Below are 19,052 nucleotides of genomic sequence, written 5' to 3' on the forward strand. Positions count from 1 at the left end.
AACCTTTTCGGCTGAAGCTTCTCAACATTTGGGAGGTTCTTACCCCAATCAGTGGTCTTGGGAATCTCCAAGCAGACCACACTGTGATGCACCCCTCCTACCACTGTAGGTCTTTTCATTTTGTATGTGGAGGGTGGAGGGTGGAGAGTGGGGAGTGGGGCTTTTTTCTGGGGAAAGCTCAAAAAAAGGCTTGTCATTTGTAATCTGTTAAGGCAATTATCACATTCAACTAATGATTAGATACAAGAATAATTAGCAACCATTTCACCCAAGGGGCTGCTTTTCTTCAGAGAGCAAAAAGGGGCTTCTTAATTTTCCTAAATGTTTTGCTATTAGTGCTTCATTTAATGCCAAAAGGCATCAAGAACAATCCCATTCCCCTTCTCACCTACACCATTCCCATGACTGCACAGGCACGAGAATTCAGTGACAAAGATGGGGGAAGGCACTGATCTTTGCTTAGTCAAACCTTCAACTTTCCTGACTGGATTTAGGAAGACATGATTATTTTCATTCATTGTTCTGTCTACCGAATGTAAAAGGAGAGAGTCAGGACTCTATGTCAGAGTTCCAGCTTTTCACACGATGGATCTAAACAATATTACCTCTTATGAGCAAGTCTGGTTCTGTAGTACAAGCTCTGGTTATGAATGAATGATGACTCCTTCCCCCAGTAAGACAGTGACTCCAAGATTTGCATACCCAACCAAAATCTGTATCCTGAGAATCAGTTATCACTGAACACCCCAGTGCACCAAGGCGTAAGTTCATCATCTCCCTCCCCATATCTTCTTCCCTCTGTGTTCCCATACTGGTGAAGAGGCCACCCGGCCTTGCACTTCAGAAACCTGTGCACCATCTTGCAATTCTCCTCCCCCTCATCTCCAAGTCTTACTGAGTCTATCTTCTCATAATCAATAATACCGACCATCTTTTCTCCACCCCGACCTCTATGACATGGTTCAGCTCCTTATCACTTCATGCATGAATTCCTTGAATATCTCCTGCATGTGCCCCACCCCCAAGCTTGACCTGCCTCCTAAACTTTCTCTACTGCCCTAGTAATCTTTCTCCAATGTAAATCTCATTAAGTCACTACATTCTTTACCTTATTGCTCATTTCCCTTCAGGATCGATTTCAAGTTTCTTATACTTCCTGAAGAGCCTCCATAATCTGTATCTGGTCCTCCTCCTGGCCCCTGCCCTAAATGCACTCTATAATCTATGGAAATATTTACATCCCTTCATCATGAACGTTCTTTTATTACTGTGATTTAGTGTTCCTGTGGCAAATGGCATAGAGAATGATTGGGTTTTACCTCTCAATCTGAGAATCACTGTCTTTTAGCAAGTGACATTAATTCATTCATAGAATTGGACATAAGTGCCCAAGTATATATTAGTAATTACAGTACTGTGAATGAGTTAATTCATTCTCTGTTTGCTGCTCTTTCTGGTTATTTCCTTATTCTTTGTTTCTTCTCTGACTTCTCTTGAATTGATTGAGGTTCTTCTGCCCTGCTTCCCCTGACCTGAATATTTAGTGGCTTAGGGATTGTACTCTAGGTCTATTTTTAGAATTGTTACTTTACACTTTTGATAAACATACTTGAACACGGATTATTCAGGACAATTTTAGGGACAATCAGCACGTATATTCTCCCTATAACAAGAGTCTCAGCATGCTTTAAATTCCATCTGCCCCTTTATGCAGCACAAGCATGTTGCATTTGGAATGAGCTGAAGTATTTTAGTTAGAAAATTAATTTTTTTAAACATCAAAATAAGGTTTTTCCTGGTTTATTTGTTCACAATTGTTTCTTTAACCCTACTTCTTCTTCTTGGATTTTTTTTTTCCCCCTGGCTCATAATTCTTTTCAAGGGATCTGCACATGGCAAATTTTCTAAATCTTTGCATATCAGAAAATCTGTGGATTTTACCCTTAAGCTTGAATAAACTTGATTGGATATAGCAATCCAGATTCAAAGTTAATTGTCTCCCTGACGTTTGAAAATATTGCTCCATTATCTGCTGTATCAATAGCTGCTGCTGACAAGTCTGGTGTCAACCTGATTCACATCCCTTTATAGGTAATCAGCCCACCCAGCCCACTGTACCTCACTCCAGAAGCTTTTGGAATTTCCTTTAACGACCTAAAATTTTACCATATAGTGTCTTATATGCATTTAATTTTTCATTTATTTGTTCTGCTTGACATCTAAGATTTGCCTTTCTGTCTAAGAACTTATTAGATTCTTAAATCCTATGAAATCACCTTCTATTATGTGTTTGACATATTGCTGGGTACATTCTGCTCTTCAGCTCGTGCTGCTGTTTCTTCTTTCAACAATCTACTTTTTAATATCTTGCATCTCTAGTTATTCTGTCTGGGATTATTAAGAGCTGCCAAATTGAGTTCTAAAAAGTGTTCTTATTAAGTGGAAAAATCATGCTAAAATGAATTGTTATCTGGATTGAATAGCTTTGAAACAAATGTGCCCAATTTCATAAATCCAGTTTTCACTCTAGAAGTTTGTGACAGACCTGAGAAATTCAGCAGTTTAAATCCTCAGATGAAGCAAGAGAAGGCAAGGAAAGCATAGCTCTGGACAAATAACTGGCCACATACTTCTGTGGTGGTCTTCCAAAGACCAATCACACCCTTGAAATCAAGGCACCTCTGGTGGTAGTGAAACTGCAGGACCCTGGGGGGGTTCCTGGGCACAAAAGCCTTTCCAAGTCCCCCATTTCTTGTTTGTAGGGAATAGGCTCCAGCCTCCATGACTTTCCCTGAGTTCCGAAGGGCAGGTTCAAACAGTTGCTAATCAGGGAAGGAAGGGACTCCAAGACAAGGGAGAAGCAGTCAAAAAAAACAGTGCAGCCTTGGGACAGGACCCTGGTTCCACCTCAAGGGATACACATAACAATATCTTTGCGCTCTTCTGCAGAACTAAAACCCGCAAGAAATGGAAGACGTTAACTACTTGATGAAGCATTCTTCATTCCAGAGAGAAAGTCACAGTTTGATAACATTGAGAACCTCAGAAGCTCATGAGGAGACCACCTGAGGCCAGATTAAAGGAATGTAGGCCCTGCACACACCCCGATCCTTATTAGCAACTCCACCCTTGAACCATTCCTATAAAACCCCTCAGCAAATCTCCCCAGGGTGGGACACACAGTTTTGAGGGGCACAAGCCCTCTGTGTCCCCCTTTGCCTGGCAAAGCAATAAAGCTATTCTTTTCTACTTCAGCCAGAACTCTGTCTCCAAGATTTGATTTGGTACTGGTGCACAGAGGCAGTTCGAGCATCAGTAGGTGTACAAAAGTAAATGACTTAAACACACCCTAACAAAACAAAAAAGGCAGTGTCCCCATGGCATCTTTAATGCATCCACACCACATCCACTTAAGTTGAATGACTGCTTCCCAGTGCCACGTGATGCGTATGAGCGAGGGAGAGCACAAATCCCTCTTCGCTTTTGGTATTCTGCGACCCTGGGGTATTTATATTCTCAACGAAACTGTTTTATTGGCCTAGGGTATGCATTTAATACCTAGTTTCATACTGAAAACATGTAGATGGTGAATGACTTTGAGCTCCTTGAAAAAGCCATGAGCTCCAAATAACAAAGGCAGTGTGTTAGAAGATGTTGTTATTAACTCCCTAGACATCCTTCAGAGTGTCAAAATCACCTTCCCAAGGAGCAGGGAGTCTAATATGGGTACAGATTCCCCAGATCTTGACATTCAATTTCAGGGTTTTAATTTACTCCAGACTCACACATCCTGTGTCCCATGAAAGACAACAGTCAACTGCAAGATCTCATCACCACCCTCCCCCCAGACTGTCTGAAACTCTGGGGACTCCAAGGGAAAGGTAGAGAGATTTTGTCAGATCATTAGCACCCTATTTTCAGAGGCCCTCCGCAAGGCAGAAGTGGAAATACTTACCTGAGTCTGTGATCAAGTCCCTCAGCTATCAAAGACATGCACCTGGAAAGTTTATTACATATTAAAAAAAAAAATCCACCTGTTATTGTCCTGGCCTTCATAACCCTTTCTGGTCAAGGCATTACCCTTACCCTGATGAAACAGGAAAAGGTATAAACAAAGCCCCATGCTAGTTTTCTAACATAAAAGAAAGAGAAGGGAACTGATTAATTTAGTAAATCTAATGCTTACCACTTGGCTTCACTCTCTCTCACACACACACACACAATTATAGATAGAGAGATAGTCACAGACACAGATGTGGATGTTCATTTTCCCCTCAATATAATCCTTTGAGGTAGATGCATTATCTCATTATTGGATGTGCAAACTGAGGCACAGAGCAATAAAACCCCCTCAGGTAAGTGATAATGTATTCTCAGTTGTTATTTTTCCCAGTTGCTACTCAGGAACTAAATCTGTTTCATTCATCCCGGGATCCTTCTGCCTAGCAGAGAGTTTGGAACATAGTGGGTGGTCAGTGAAATTTGAACCCCTGTCTATAAAGCCTGTCATTCTTCATTATAACTTGTATTACTGCCACATCAACACCAGCTCATTTACTCAGTGAAATTTCATTGACTACCTCCTATGTGCCAGACCCTCTGTTAGTCAGAGTGATACAGCAATGAATGAAACAGAAATAGTCTCTGACCATCTAATGGGATAAATAACAAGAATTCATTATTAGTTGAGTGCTAAAAAAAAAAAAAAAAAGGAAAAGGTTCCTGCAAAGGAGATGAACTTCAGAAGTGGGAGAGGAGTGGGTGGGTGATATCCCACCTTACATTAGATATCAGAGCTAGGGAAATCCTATCTCTCAGGAGGTCATCATGAACTTTTGTCATATCCACACACCTCAAATCACATGGTCAATATCTGTTGCCTTTGGAACACACACACACCAAATACTGCATTTCCTAGAATCTGGCATTGCCAGATTTAGCAAATTAAAACACGGGATTCCCAGTTAAGTTTGATTTTCAGATAAGCAATGACTTTTTACTATAAGTATATCTCAAATATTACATGGGATATACTTACACTAAAATATTTTTGTTTATCTGAAATTCAGAATTAACTAGGTGTCTTATACTTTCTCTCTCAAACTTACTAGAGAATCATTCAATCATTTTAAAGGTAAATGGAATAAAATGTAGATTTTATTGAAATAGAGGTTGGAGACCTAAATTTGATTGGGTGTTAATTACATATTTTAATTACTGAGAAGAGTTAACTTTCAAAGAAGAAAGCAATGTCTGCATAACCTCTTTATCTGTCATGATTAATGCAGTCAATGAAGACAACAGGACACCAAGCCCTGTACACAACAACAAACACTCCATATCAACTGTGGTTGTTTATTTTCATTATTGCTGGGGGTGTGCTCATTAATCCATTATGCTAAAATCAAATGAACCTTATTATCTTCCAGGCACTGTATGTACATGATCTCTCTCAATCTTTCCAGCACGCTTATGAGAAAAATATTATCATCCTGAGTTTACAGATGAGGAAACGAGGCTGAGTGGTGAGAGAATCTGTGTTTTAACCTAATTCACCCCTCATTCCAAGTCCTGTGGCTTCTCCATCATAATAAGTGCAAGCACAGGGTGTGTGGGTTTTAATTTAAAACCTTACCATAAAGGAAGGAAAATGAATTCAAGATAGATAATTCTAATTAAGCAGTGCTAAATATATCTAGCGTATTTTTGTAGTAAGATTCTCTTTGTGTATGTGGTTACTTGTGACAGGTCACCCACCTATCTTCTTTGCAAGCATAAATAACTCCAAGCATTTGCAAGGAGGTGTGGAAAGCTGCGGAAAGAACAAAGGAACTTTAGTATAGAAATGCCACATTTGCTAGAATAAACAGGAGCCAAAAACAGCAATGGATTTCAGGCCTTAGACTCTGCCCTATTGACCCAAGACAAAGAGTGGGTGGGACGGAGGGAATGAACCCAATACTGCTGCCCTTAGGTGTAGTGAGTAGGTACCACTGCAAGGTGGAAAGGGACTCAAGTTATCTGGGGCACTCCTTAAGCTCCTTGCCCTCCAGTATAATGTTGGTCCGTCAGCTAAACATTAAGGGTGACAAAGCCTGCGAAGTCCTGGGTTGTTCATCCAGTAACTGAAAGTCCCCAGACAGGGAGAAGGTGTTGCACAGAGTGAGGGACAGAGTCGCAATAGCCTGCAAAGCTCTTCTTCTGGGTAAATGTGAGTAATAAAAATAACAACAAAACTGACATCCCCAGTGTATAATTTCCAGAGCTCCCTGTAGTGTAAGTAAGATAGTCATAATTAATGCTCATTTTGCAGCTGAGGTCCCAGAAGACCTGAGAGGTTGGTTAAGCTATTCTCCCAGTTTCAGAGCACACCGCAGGTGAGCTGGAAACAGAAGGCGGGTCCAGAGCACGGACCAGAGGTGCTGGATCTCATGCTATTAAAGGCGTCATCCATCTGACTGTCCACGTTTTCTACCTTCTCTTTCATTGCTAGAGATGAACGTATCTGAGGCCAATTTCCCCACTTGCACAAAAGCCCATGCTCCTTTTCCCACCCAAAGACATCATTCCAAATATTAAGTCCTCCAATCGTGCCTTTGCTCCTTGATCATCCACATCTACATGCTGCCTATGTACAACCATTCATGCACATACACACATGGATACATACACATAAACAGGTCTTCTCTCTCCCCATCTCACTCCAGTGCTGCCCCATTTCTCTATCCCTTTAACATAAAAAAGGATGGATTGCTAAGTGGATATACAATTGGATAAACAGACAGGAGAAGGCAAATCTATTAAAAGGTTACGTACAGAATCTAGGTGGGGGAGCATATGGGTATTTACTGTACTCGTCTTTCAACCTTTCTGCATATTTGAACATTTTCAAAGTAAAATATGGGGGAGGGGGAAACTCTCTCTATTTTCTTTCAACTCCTTTCCTCCTATTATCTTCTGAAACCACCCCAGTAAGAAAGAAAGACTTTCACCACCACCATCCACCAGTTCCTATCAAAGTCACCCATGACCTTCACATTGCTGAATGCAGTGGTCACTCCCCAACCCTCTCACTTGATCTGCTGGCAGTGTTTGACTCTCTCCTTCTTCTACCACTTTCTCCCCACCCCCACTCAGTTTCTGGGATGTCACTATTTTCCTTATAGGTCATTGGCTTCTCCTTCTTAGTCTCTTTACCTGTTTTTTTCCTCACCTTCCCAACAGCTCAACAGTAGTGAGCCTTAGGGCTTATTCCTTAGACTTATATTCATACTCCTATGCTGAGTTTGCCCAGTCTCATGGCTCTAAGTGATATCTTTGTAGATGACTTCCAAATATATGTCTTTAACCCAGACCTTGCTCCTGAACTCTGGACTCCTATGTCCAACTGCCTATTCTATATCCGTATCATCCCAATCTTAAAACGTCCAAAGTCAAACTCCTGGTTTTATACCAGCACCCCCAGTCTCACCCAAATCTGCTTATCACCCTGTGAACAAGCCCAACTTAGCCACCTGGAGGACGAGAGGCCATGTAGAACCAAGGCATTCTGTCAACTGCAAGACATCTGAGTGAGGCCATCCCAGATCAGCAAGTCACCAGCCAAGAAACCAGCCATGGTAGATGTATGTGTGGTCTCAGGAGAGATGAGCTGAGTCAGCCAAGCCAACTCACAGAATTATGACACCAATAAAAGGCTGTTTTTTTAAGCTATTAAGACTTGGGATGGTTTGTTCTTGATGAAAACTTCCAGTATACCTAAATTATTCTAGAAAGTACGTGTAATTTTAAGCAGAAAGAGTCATTCTTGAAGAAAATTACCTAATTCTTTAAATGCATGAATTGGGAGCTGGTCTTGTCTTCCGCCCTTATTTTCTTGAATAGGGTCCCTTAAACTGCCCCAATTTTCTCACCTTGGAAAGTTTTCATGGTAGGACAGCTTCTTTCAACTATCTTTGAGATTCTTGGGTGGAGCCTTATGCATGCTTACTCTAGGATGTGAAGACACCTGAGTTGATACACTACCTTCTCAGTGAACCTGCAGACAGGTCTATACAAAACTGTCCTGTTTTTTAGTTTAACGCCATGTGATAGTCCCTGGATTTTAAAGCTGATTAGTATGGTCTACGTGGCAAACAGTCCTCCATTTTGTATTGATTAACTTTTGAGATCGAATCGAAACATGCTGAATTATTAAAAAAATTAATTTTTGACTCTGGACTGAATGCCAATGTGTTTTCAAACTTTATTATATTTCTAAAATTTTTCCTTAAATTTTATTAGGAAGCCATTGAGATGTACCAATTTTGCCCTTGATCTGTTAGAGTGGTCCAAGGACTTCACAACCACATAGGCCCCAAATCTGACCCAGAGCAGTTACATTTGATTTAACAAAATATTGCTAATGAATCAGCAGCCTGAATGGATTGCTGGAGGAAAATAAAGATACTGAAGGGCCTACTAAACCCTAAAGACAACTACTTCCACACCTTTTCTTCTTCTCATTTGCTTGGCTCCCTTCTATATTCGATCACATGTAGGGATCTAGGCCCACAGACCCCCTGCCTGAACCCCTCCCACCTAGCCTCATTTACGTGATTCCCATCTGCGCCCTCACACCTCACTTTCTGACATCTGGTTAGCTCGTAACGTATGGCATCGCCATTATGAGTTTATCAGCCTTCTGCCCTACTAGACTGATATTCCTTGAGGTCAAGCACTAAGTCTTATTTATATCTGCATGTCTTATACCCAGCACAGGATATGACATAATGCTGTCGCTCCAAATAGGGCTGTTGATCGAATGAAATAAATAGCCTCATGTCTCCGTATCAAGTATAAATCTCCCCCAAGAAGCTTCAGGACTGATGACAACTGTACAAGTGTTTGTTACCATCATCATCATCATCATCATGATCACTCACTTCATTTCGATAGCTGTGCTTCCTGGATTTCATTTGTTTCCCCAATCTTTATTATCTTGGAAGCAGTGGGAGGCTGGGCAGAAATCCAGGCCTCCTGGCTCAGAGTCAGTTAATCCTTCTTCACAACATTATTACTGTTAGCCTGATGGAAACCCAGAGAGGTCATCAAAGCAAAAGTGGCAGAGAGAAGTCTAGAATAGCACATCAGAGCCACTGCCCCCATGAATGAGCAGGAAGAACATTACCATTCAGAAAACAATAACTCTGTCCTATCCTTGTGCTCGACGCTCTGTTTCACCTCTTTAAAAAAAAAAAAACAAACCCAGACTTTAGTTTTTCAAGCAGTTTTAAGTTCATGGCAAAATTAAGAGGAAGGTACAAGAGATTTCCACATATGCCCTGGCCCCACACACACCTAGCCTCCCCCCATTAACAACATCCTCACCAGAGTGGTACATTTGTTACAGCTGATGAACCTACATTGACACGTCATCATCACCCAAAGTCCATAATTCACATCAGGGTTTACTCTTGGTGTTGTACATTCTATGGGTTTATACTATGTTAAATGACATATATCCATCATCGTAGAATCAGAGAGAGTAGTTTCGCTGCCCTAAAACTGCTCTGCACTTCGCCTATTCATCTCCCTCCCCAGCCCCTGGCAACCGCTAATCTTCTTCCTGTCTCCATAGTTTTGCTTTTTCCAGAATGTCATATAGTTGAAATCATACAGTATGTAGCCTTTTCAGATTTGCTTCTTTCATTTAATAACATGCATTTAAGTTTCCTCCATTCGTATTCATGGCTTAATAGCTCATTTCTTTTTAGTACTGGATAATATGCCATCGACTGGATCTACCACAGATTAGTTATCTATACCTACTGAAGGACATCTTGGTTGCTTCCAAGTTTTGGCAATTATGAATAAAGCTGCTATAAACATCCGTGTGCAGGGCTCTGTGTAGATAAGATTTCTTTACTCCTTTGGATAAATATCAAGGAGTGTAATCACTGGATCATATAAGAGTATGTGTAGTTTTGTAAGAAACTGCCAAACTGTCTTCCAAAGTGGCTGTACCGATTTGCACATTTCACCTCTTTTTAATTCTTACATTTCACCTCTTTTTAATTCTCACAACAACACTGAGATCAAGAATAGTTTTACAGATGAGAAAATGGAGCTGCAGTGAATTTTCTAGGCAAGGCAGTGAAGATGTGACTCACCACTCACCACCCTTCAAACCAACTTGCCATCCTAGATGTTCTACAGATGTTCCTACATAGCTTTAAAAAGTTGCCCACAGCCCTATCTCCAGGTAAAATAGAAAATCTATGACCTCCATTAACATGGTCAAGTTTATTGGAGGCTGGGTAAAGAGGAGAATGCTGTTAGGAAAAACAAACAAACAGAAAACTACGGTTCTTGAGGACCGAACGGCCCTTTAAGTCGGAAGGAGGACTTAAGCAAGCATGCTTTGTGAATATGAATCTGTCCTTATCCAAAGTGTCTGAGCCCTGGAAAGTTTAAATATGTGTGTGTGACTCTCCCAGCCCATGGGTTTCGTACGCATACTGAGAGCTTGGAGGATTCTGGAGCAGGATACCTCAGAGATGTTACATGGGGCACCCAAATAGCGCACGGAACACACTTAGACTGAAAAATGTCCTTTATCTGAAATTCAAATTTAACTGGGTGTCTGGTTTTTGTTTTTGTTTTTTTACTATATCTGGCAACCTTACAAAGGTCTCATTTTGACAGTGAGGAAGACTGGTCCTCCAGTGTCATTGACCAGAACTGTGACCCATGTCCATGCCTGTATCCACCCTTAGCAAGGGGGGTAGAACTTCCATGCATGACTTGAATCACTGTGGATAATCTCTCTGAGCCTCCTGAAGCACAGGGTCATGGGTATAAAGTAGGGCTTGTGAGCCACAGGGACAGGAGATGGGATCTAGAAAGGCAACCAGCAGTGTCAGCCCCATGACCATCATCGTTCCATGGTTCCATGGCTCACACCCTCTTTTCCAGCCCCAGCCAAGCACACAAGTTCTTAGGATTTAGGCTGAAGCACCCACAGAAGGACTTGGATACATGAAGCGAGGAAACATCTAGTCTGCTTTATTCTTTACTTATTTTCGGCACGTCCTTCAGTAGCCACTACCTGTCCCTCACTTCCTTCAAAACAATGCCTCAGGGGTCATGCTGTAGAAAGCAAGCTGCCCTGCCTTGCTGAGTGATGGCTCCAGCTCTGCATCACGTGTACCTTTGGGCAAGAAGCCTCCTCTTCTCAGGCCTCCGTCTACTCCCTTGTGAAAGGGGAGTGTCACTATAAAGGAGGAAAGTCCCTTCTCCCTCTGTCTTTTAGCGTAGTCGCCTTCTGGCTCCTCCCACCTACACCAGCTTTGGCATCTCCTAATAGTCACTCTTTCTTTCATTCTTTTCTTTCTTCTCCTTCTTCTTCAGAGTTCTAAGAAGCGTCAGCTGTATCCTGGGCACTATTCGGCAGGTGCTGCTGATAAAAGATAAATAAAATGTGTTCCCCGCAGCCATCCCTGAGCTCACAGTGCAAGAGAAGAGATAGACATGCACACAGCTAAGTGCCGTTCAAGGTGGGAGTGCCGCTGCAGTTATGAAGAAAGTATGAGAAGATGCCAGAGGACGGAGGGAGAAAGCACCCCTGTGTAAGGGAATCTGGGAAGAGTTTAGAGATGAACTGGGCCTGGAAAGGTAAGTAGGGCTTTACCATTCAGGTGAGGCGCCTGGTGTGTTCAGGGAGCAGTTAGAGCTTCATTTGGATGAGAGAAGTTTCCATGATAGTGACTGATGATGAAAAGAGGGGGAGGGACTGCTTCCATAGCAATGGCGATAAAAGAGCAGAATGAATCCATCAGCTGAGGTGAGCATCCAGAAGACAATTATTCCTAATGCATCAATTCTTAAAATGCCTTTCCTGGCAACATTAATTCACTTTAGGTGATATTGAAGCCTCTGAGAAAAATAGGGCCGCCAGCCATGCATCTCCCAGTGACGTGATGCAAGATCCTGGAGCAGTGCTTAAATGCAATGAGAACGTGGCATACTTCGAGGCATCTGCCTCATTTGTAACATGGATCCCAGCAGAGTGGACATGTTCCACAAGTAGCTCCTGTCTTTCCATCTCATGGTGTTTTATCACGTCCTCAACATAAATGAGGCGCCTAGGAGGATGAGTGGTGGCTTTCAGGTTGAAAATCAGTGTCTATTCCTTTTAGAGGGAAGCTGATATCTCAGTTTTTAAGGGTGACATGCCATTACAGAGATGCGTTGAAAGGTTGAAATTCGAGCACACTCTTGAACATTCTAAGTGGCACACGAGCTAGAAAGGAGCTCTCGTTAGTTGTAATGGCTCTTCTACCTTGAAATGCGGGAGAAGGACACACACTGAGAGAAAATATAACAACACGTGTTGGGTAAATAAACACACCCGCAAAGAAATCGAACAGACTGGGTTTCATTCAGTTTCCAAATGGCGCAGCCCTGTGCATCTCTGGAAAAAGGGAGCCGAGCCAAAATGTAGAGCCATATGTAGACGGAGCTCGGATTTGTTAGATGTCTCCTTTCAAAAATGGCCATGGCCAAATTGCTGGTGTATAAGCTAAAATAGCAATTACTGATGAACGCTTCAACAGCCCAGGATTAAGAGATTTAGTCTGGTGACTTTTATATACCTCAGATGATATATTATTACAATGATTCTCTTATTAACAGGAAGAAGTTGATGACTAAGTAGGTTGCTATGAAATGGGTCCAGGAATTTACAGTTTAGTGAATGAATAGTTTTGTAGGGGGAAAAAATGAAGAAACTGGTAAGAAGAAAAATTAAAACAGTAGAAGATAATAATTTTTAGTAAGTCAATAACTCTAAAATAATGTCTGGGTGTGTAACATACATTTTTGTTGTGTTGGTATTTGAGAGGGAGCAAATATTTGATCCTTAGCTTTTGCTATGCTGAGTATAATTGGATATATGTACTCTTTGGAAAGTAAAGAAAGGAGATATGAAAAAAAAAAAAGGCCATGGCACTGTGCAAGAGCACTGGGAGGGCAGTCGGATTTTCAGCAAGGGCCATTTAGTTATCTTTATCTTCATCCTATAATCATGGGCAGTATCTGCGAATGACATTCACCTAGCTTGAGTGATCTAAGAGTCTTCCTTGCAAAAGCCTCCCCAAATGAATGGACATTATAATCTCCACTTTGAGATAAGGACACAGAGAGATGGCTAAACATCATCTAGAGAGTGACAGTACCACAGTAAATCCAGGTTTTCATGAAACCAAATGGAACATCTTTCTGCTGAAGCCCAGAGAAAGTAAATGCTTTACTCAAGTTCACTAGACCCTGTAGGGGGTTGGAATTTGAACCAAGAACCTTGTTTTTCTCACTAAATTCAGATTATGCCCTTTCAATATGCTGAGAATAGCTTCCTCTCTCCAACCTCTTGACCCACTTTAAACTTTGTCAACTTTCCTTCAACAACCATTGTCTCTGGTATTGCTGCTCCCTGTCTGAAAGGGAGTAACTTGATAACCTTTAAAAGCTTTCTTTAGAGGAAAAAAAAAAAAAAACAACCCAGCTATACTCCTGCTGCAATCCTCAAGGCTCTGCTTGCCTCTGAGCTGGCTTCCTTGCCCTCCCTTGTACCTTGGGCTTTGGTAACAAACTCTCTATGAGGGCAGGGTGAGAAATGGTAATTCAGCCCCTCACAGGGGCTACAGAAGGCAAGCCTGTAAGGTTTCCAGACAGCCAGCAGGCACAGGCCACGTTTTCAATGGATAAGAACAAAAGAGTCAAGAGCCATTTTCCCCACGTGGCCCTTCTGTGAGCCTGCATGAGACAGAAAGGGAGGAGGACAGGGAGAGAGAAGGGGAGATAGAAGGAGAGATTATACCAGGAGCAGGGAATCATCAGTTTAGGCTTTTTCAAAACAAATTTAACTTTTGGGCAGAATCTTGGTTTCCAAGTAGGCTTACAGAATCTCTATTTTTCTCATTTCAAAGCTTCCTATTGCATCCAGCATTTCTACCAATATTTCTTTGTAGAAAAGAAGCAGTGTAAGAACAAAGAGGCACCATAAAATAGAAACTGGGACACAACACATTCTCTTCTAAACAGCAATATATCAAAGGCGTGGCTCTGACCCAAGGAGGGGAAGAATTCCCAAGGTGAGGTGTGGTTTGAGTTCTTCCTGCCCACCTGCATGCCACAAGCTGAGAAAATATAAAAACACAGTACAGTCTTCAACACTCTGTATGTACAAGGAAGAACTGGCCAAAACTACAAGAGTCATCCCCGTGGATGGGTGGGATGTCAGGACCCAGTGGCCTAAAGCTCTGACCCCATTTTGCCATTTCCCTTGCGGGTAACTCAGTTTGCCACCCACTGACCTCACTGCAACACACTCTGGGGCACGGTGTCCTGCTTCCCACCTAAGACCTGCGTCTGGGCTTCCATATTTTCCTTTGTTTCCTTTAGCATAATTAAAGGAGAAGATTTTACTGAACTCTAAGGGAGAAAGGATTGAAAATAAACTCAGTGAACATAAAGGCCATAAAGATGGGTGTAGTTGGGGGGAGGGGGAATCTACTTTTCAATCTTCATGCTTCTTTCCTATAAAACTCCTTTAAGCTATAAGACTCATATTTAGACACAAAAGAAGACCTCAAACCAACTTCCAACTTGAAGCTCATCAGTTAAAACCTGGGTGCAGAGGACATGGGGAGGGGGAAGGGTAAGCTGGGCCGAAGTGAGAGAGTGGCATGGACATATCTACACTACCAAATGTAAAATAGATAGCTAGTGGGAAGCAGCTGCATAGCACAGGGAGATCAGCTCCGTGCTTTGTGTCCACCTAGAGGGGTGGGATAGGGAGGGTGGGAGAGAGGGAGATGCAAGAGGAGATATGGGGATATATGTATATGTATAGCTGATTCACTTTGTTATATAGCAGAAACTAACACATAATTTTAAAGCAATTATACTCCAACAAAGATGTTAAAAAAAGAGAGAAAACCTGGGTGCATACTTATATATACCATGGAGTATTATTCAACCTTAAAAAAGAAGGAAATTCTGACACATGCTACAACACGGATGAAACTTGAGAGCATTATGCTAAGTAAGCCATTCATAAAAAGACAAAACTGCATGATTCCACTTACAGGAGCTACCTGGAGTAATCAAAGTCACAGACACGGAAAGTACAATGGTAGTTACCACGGGCTAGAGAAAAGGGGAAAAGGGGTAGTTATTTAACAAGTATCAGTTTTGCAAGATGAAAAGACTTCTGGAGACGAATGGTGGTGATGGTTGCACAGCAATGTGAATGTACTAATACCACTGAACTTTACACTCAAAAATGGTTAAGACAGTAAATTTTATGTTATATGTATTTCACTACAGTAAAACTTTTCTTTAAACCTGGGTTACAGCTAACATCATACTCAAAGGTAAAAAGATGAAAGCTTTTCTTCTAAGGCCAGGAACAAGACAAGGATGCCCACTCATGCCACTTTTATTCAATATAATATTGGAAGTCCCAGCCAGAGAAATTGGGCAAGAAAAAGAAATAAAAGTCACCCAAACTGGAAAAAAAGTAAAACTATCACTATTTGCAGATGACATGATATTATATACAGAAAACCCTAAATACTCCACCAAAAGGTGTTAGAACTAGTAAACAAATTCAGTAAAGTTGTAGGATATAAAACAAACATAAGGGCTTCCCTGGTGGCGCAGTGGTTGAGAATCTGCCTGCCAATGCAGGGGACACGGGTTCGAGCCCTGGTCTGGGAAGATCCCACATGCCGCGGAGCAACTAGGCCCGTGAGCCACAACTGCTGAGCCTGCGCGTCTGGAGCTTGTGCTCCGCAACAAGAGAGGCCACAACAGTGAGAAGCCCACGCACAGCGATGAAGAGTGGACCCTGCTCGCCGCAACTAGAGAAAGCCCTCGCACAGAAACGAAGACCCAACACAGCCAAAAATAAATAAATAATTAATTAAAAAAAAAAAAAACAACATAAAAATCTGTGGCATTTCTATTCACTAACAACAAACTATCAGAAAGAGAAATGAAGAAAACAATCCCATTTACAACTGCATCAAAAAGAATACAATACCTAGGAATAAATTTAACCAAATAGGTGAGAGACCTGTATGTACAATGAAAACTATATAACATTGATGAAACAAATTGAAGACAACACAAATAAATGGAAAGATATTCCATGCCCCTGGACTGGAAAAATTAATATTGTTAAAATGTCCAGGACTTCCCTGGTGGCGCAGTGGTTAAGAATCTGCCTGCTAATGCAGGGGACACGTGTTTGAGCCCTGGTCTCGGAAGATCCCACATGACGCGGAGCCACTAAGCCCGTGCACCACAACTACTGAGCCTGCTCTCTAGAGCCCACGAGCCACAACTACTGAGCCCATGCGCCACAACTACTGAAGACCGTGCACCTAGAGCCCGTGCTCCACAACAAGAGAAGCCACCGCAATGAGAAGCCCGCACACCACAACGAAGAGTAGCTCCTGCTCACCGCAACTAGAGAAAGCCCATGTGCAGCAACGAAGACCCAACGCAGCCAAAAAATAATAAATTTTTTAAAAAAATGTCCATACGACCCAAAGTAATCTACAGAGTCCCATTAAAATCCCAATGGCATTTTTCATAGAAATAAACAATCTTAAAATTTATATGGCATCACAAAAGACCCCAAATAAGCCAAAGCAATGTTGAGAAAAAAGTACAAAGCTGGAGGCATCCCTCTCTCTTATTTCAAATTATATTACAAAGCTATTAAAATCAGAACAGTATGGTACTGGCATAGAAAAGTGACACACAGATCAATGGAACAGAACAGAGAACCCAAAAATAAACCCATGCAAGTATAGTCAACTAATTTATGACAAAGGCGCAGGCTAGAAAGTGGGCAAATAAAACTATGTGGCTATGAGTTTCTAATTGAATTCTGCTTCCTATCTAAATGGAATTAAAAGGCTATTGTTTTGCCTACATTCACAACAACTCATTTAACTCCCATATTAGTCTATCTTTCTGAGACACCCACCCTGGCAGTCCCCAATCCTGGCTCATCAGAAGCATCACTCTGGCTCCCCTACAGCCACACATCAGTGTGAAGTTCCGAGTGGAGCTGAGGAGAAAGAGACTTTGGTGTCATAAGTGTGTAGGTAGATGGTGGAAGAAGCCCGTAGGCTTCCAGAGGTTGTTCCAGCAAAAGACAGTGAGACCAGAGGAATGAGGATGAAAACTTGAAGACCATCAACACCCAAGGGAACGGGCAGAGAAGTAGAAGGACCAGAAGAGGGACGGGTCACCAGATTCACAGGAGAAAGGGGCTGGGAGCACAAACTCATAGTCAACAGCATCTAATGTAGGATAAGAAGTGGTGAGTCAGGATGTGACACTTAGGGGGTCCCCTGGTATTTTTAGAAAACCGTTTCCATAGAGTTGGGTGGTAAAAGTGATAGTGACACAAGAATAGAATACGATGGGGCAAATAAATGCAGATAGTTCTTTTAAGATGATTGACTGGGAAGTGAATGAGGCAAGGAGAGGAGTCTCAAAGGGAGGTAGGTGGATGCAAGGCTGGGAGGTTGCGAAGGTGCTATCTGTTGTTGAACGTGGGTTGGAGTTGAGTACTTTTGTAGGTTGTAGTCAGAGTGATTTGGAGAGAGGGGGAGAGAGAGAGATTGAGATTCAAGATGCACAAAGCAGAAGGGTGGCCAGAGGAGGGAAGATCCTAGGGTTGCGATAGATGGGAGCCAGAACCAGACAAGAGGGCATGCCCTACATGGGAGGAAAAACCCTTTTACAAAGGAAATGCAGACCAGGCTCAATGCCTCCTCTTCCACGGAGACCCCACGCAGACCCAGCTTACCTAATGCCAGTCCCCTTCCTCACCGTGGCAGGGCCTGGTGCAGAGCAATTATTTCTAGCCAAAAGGATAGAGAGGCTATGTCTCGCAAGGCTCAGCAATGGACTCTATGTGGAACCCTGAGTGTGGAGACAGCTCCGCGTGGGCATGGCCAGCAGGGGCTCTGCCCAGGGATGGCTGCTACTCTCTGATTCTCCGTCTTTGCTTCCCTCCTTCCCACTTAACCCCCATCCTCTGATGTCTTGTGCATTTCTCTTCCAGAGGAGAGACCCTGGGGCGTTCTGTAATGTGCTGGGAAAATCCCGAGCGCTTTGTGGAAAGGCAGCCCGAGCCTTTCTTCCTCACCACGGGAGACCTGAGCAGAGCTCAGCCAGGCGGTGGGAAGGGCTGGCTCATCTTCCTCCTTCCCTCCCCTCCCCTGTCCCCCAACCGGCATTTTTCTGGAAGCACGAATGGTGCCTCAGTCCATGCGGTGCCCAGCCACAAAGTGAGGCCCACTCCCCTGAAGAAGCCAGCAGTCACCTGCTTCGCAGGAGACGGGAGAAATGGAACACTCAGCAGAGAGCCGGAGGATGGGGGCATCCTGTCTGCCGGCTGCCGCCCTGCCCACCCCTCTCCACCGCCCCACTCAGGGGCTGATGGACCCAACTGAGAGGCTCAGCCCAGCGCACGGAAGAAGGGCAGGCCCCCCACCTGGGGCTGACTTCCCTACTTCTCCTCTCTCTGCACGTGGGCTTCACTCCCTGCAGGGGCGTGCAGACCCCAGGCCTCCTCCTGAGAACTAGGCTTCTGCCTCATTCCAAAGGCAGCCCCACCCCGTGTCCCAGCCTGAGTCTTGGGATAACCGCCTCCCTAGAGATAAAGCTGTCGCTACCCTCACCTTGACTGTCCCCCCCCGTGGGACATGTGCTCTGCTCCCAGGCGCCAGTCTCGCTCATGAGTCCCCGCTCCGCTGCCTCAGTTCCAAAGCACAGACAGCAGTCGCCTCCCTCATTTGCCCTGCCACCGCCAGGACCCCTGGAGGAGACCTCCCAGTGCTGACCCCTCACCTGAGCCCCGCCACCCCTGCCTCACTGACCAGTCTTTCTCATTCCACAGTGGCCTCAGTTTCCTCCACTGTCAAATGGGCACAATGACAGCACCCGCTTTACAGGGTGGTGTGAGGCTTCGGTGAGATGGAGAG

At 43.2% G+C, this 19,052-nt stretch overlaps 2 protein-coding genes across 6 annotated transcripts in view; one reads left to right on the plus strand and one right to left on the minus strand.

Annotated features, from left to right (window-relative positions):
• Positions 1 to 19,052, plus strand: part of LOC309649474 (uncharacterized protein) — a 130,198-nt gene that overhangs the window by 103,365 nt on the left and 7,781 nt on the right. For 3 of the 4 annotated variants that reach the window (XR_014257121.1, XR_014257122.1, XM_082439530.1), the window contains one exon: positions 2,950 to 15,857. The exons of the other annotated variant lie outside the window; for it this stretch is intronic. Coding sequence is in view for 1 of the 3 variants with exons in the window: in XM_082439530.1 (XP_082295656.1) it covers positions 2,950 to 2,955 (6 nt within the window). In the remaining 2 variants the exon portion in view is untranslated. Of the gene's footprint in view, positions 1 to 2,949; positions 15,858 to 19,052 lie in introns of those variants that run through there. 4 annotated transcript variants of the gene reach the window in all.
• LOC309649477 (uncharacterized protein) overlaps positions 1 to 19,052 on the minus strand; it is a 664,470-nt gene that overhangs the window by 62,524 nt on the left and 582,894 nt on the right. The gene's annotated exons all lie outside the window — the stretch shown is intronic.

Source organism: Balaenoptera physalus (genome assembly GCF_965194825.1).
Source record: "Balaenoptera physalus genome assembly, chromosome: 19".
Classification (NCBI taxonomy): Eukaryota; Metazoa; Chordata; class Mammalia; order Artiodactyla; family Balaenopteridae; genus Balaenoptera; species Balaenoptera physalus.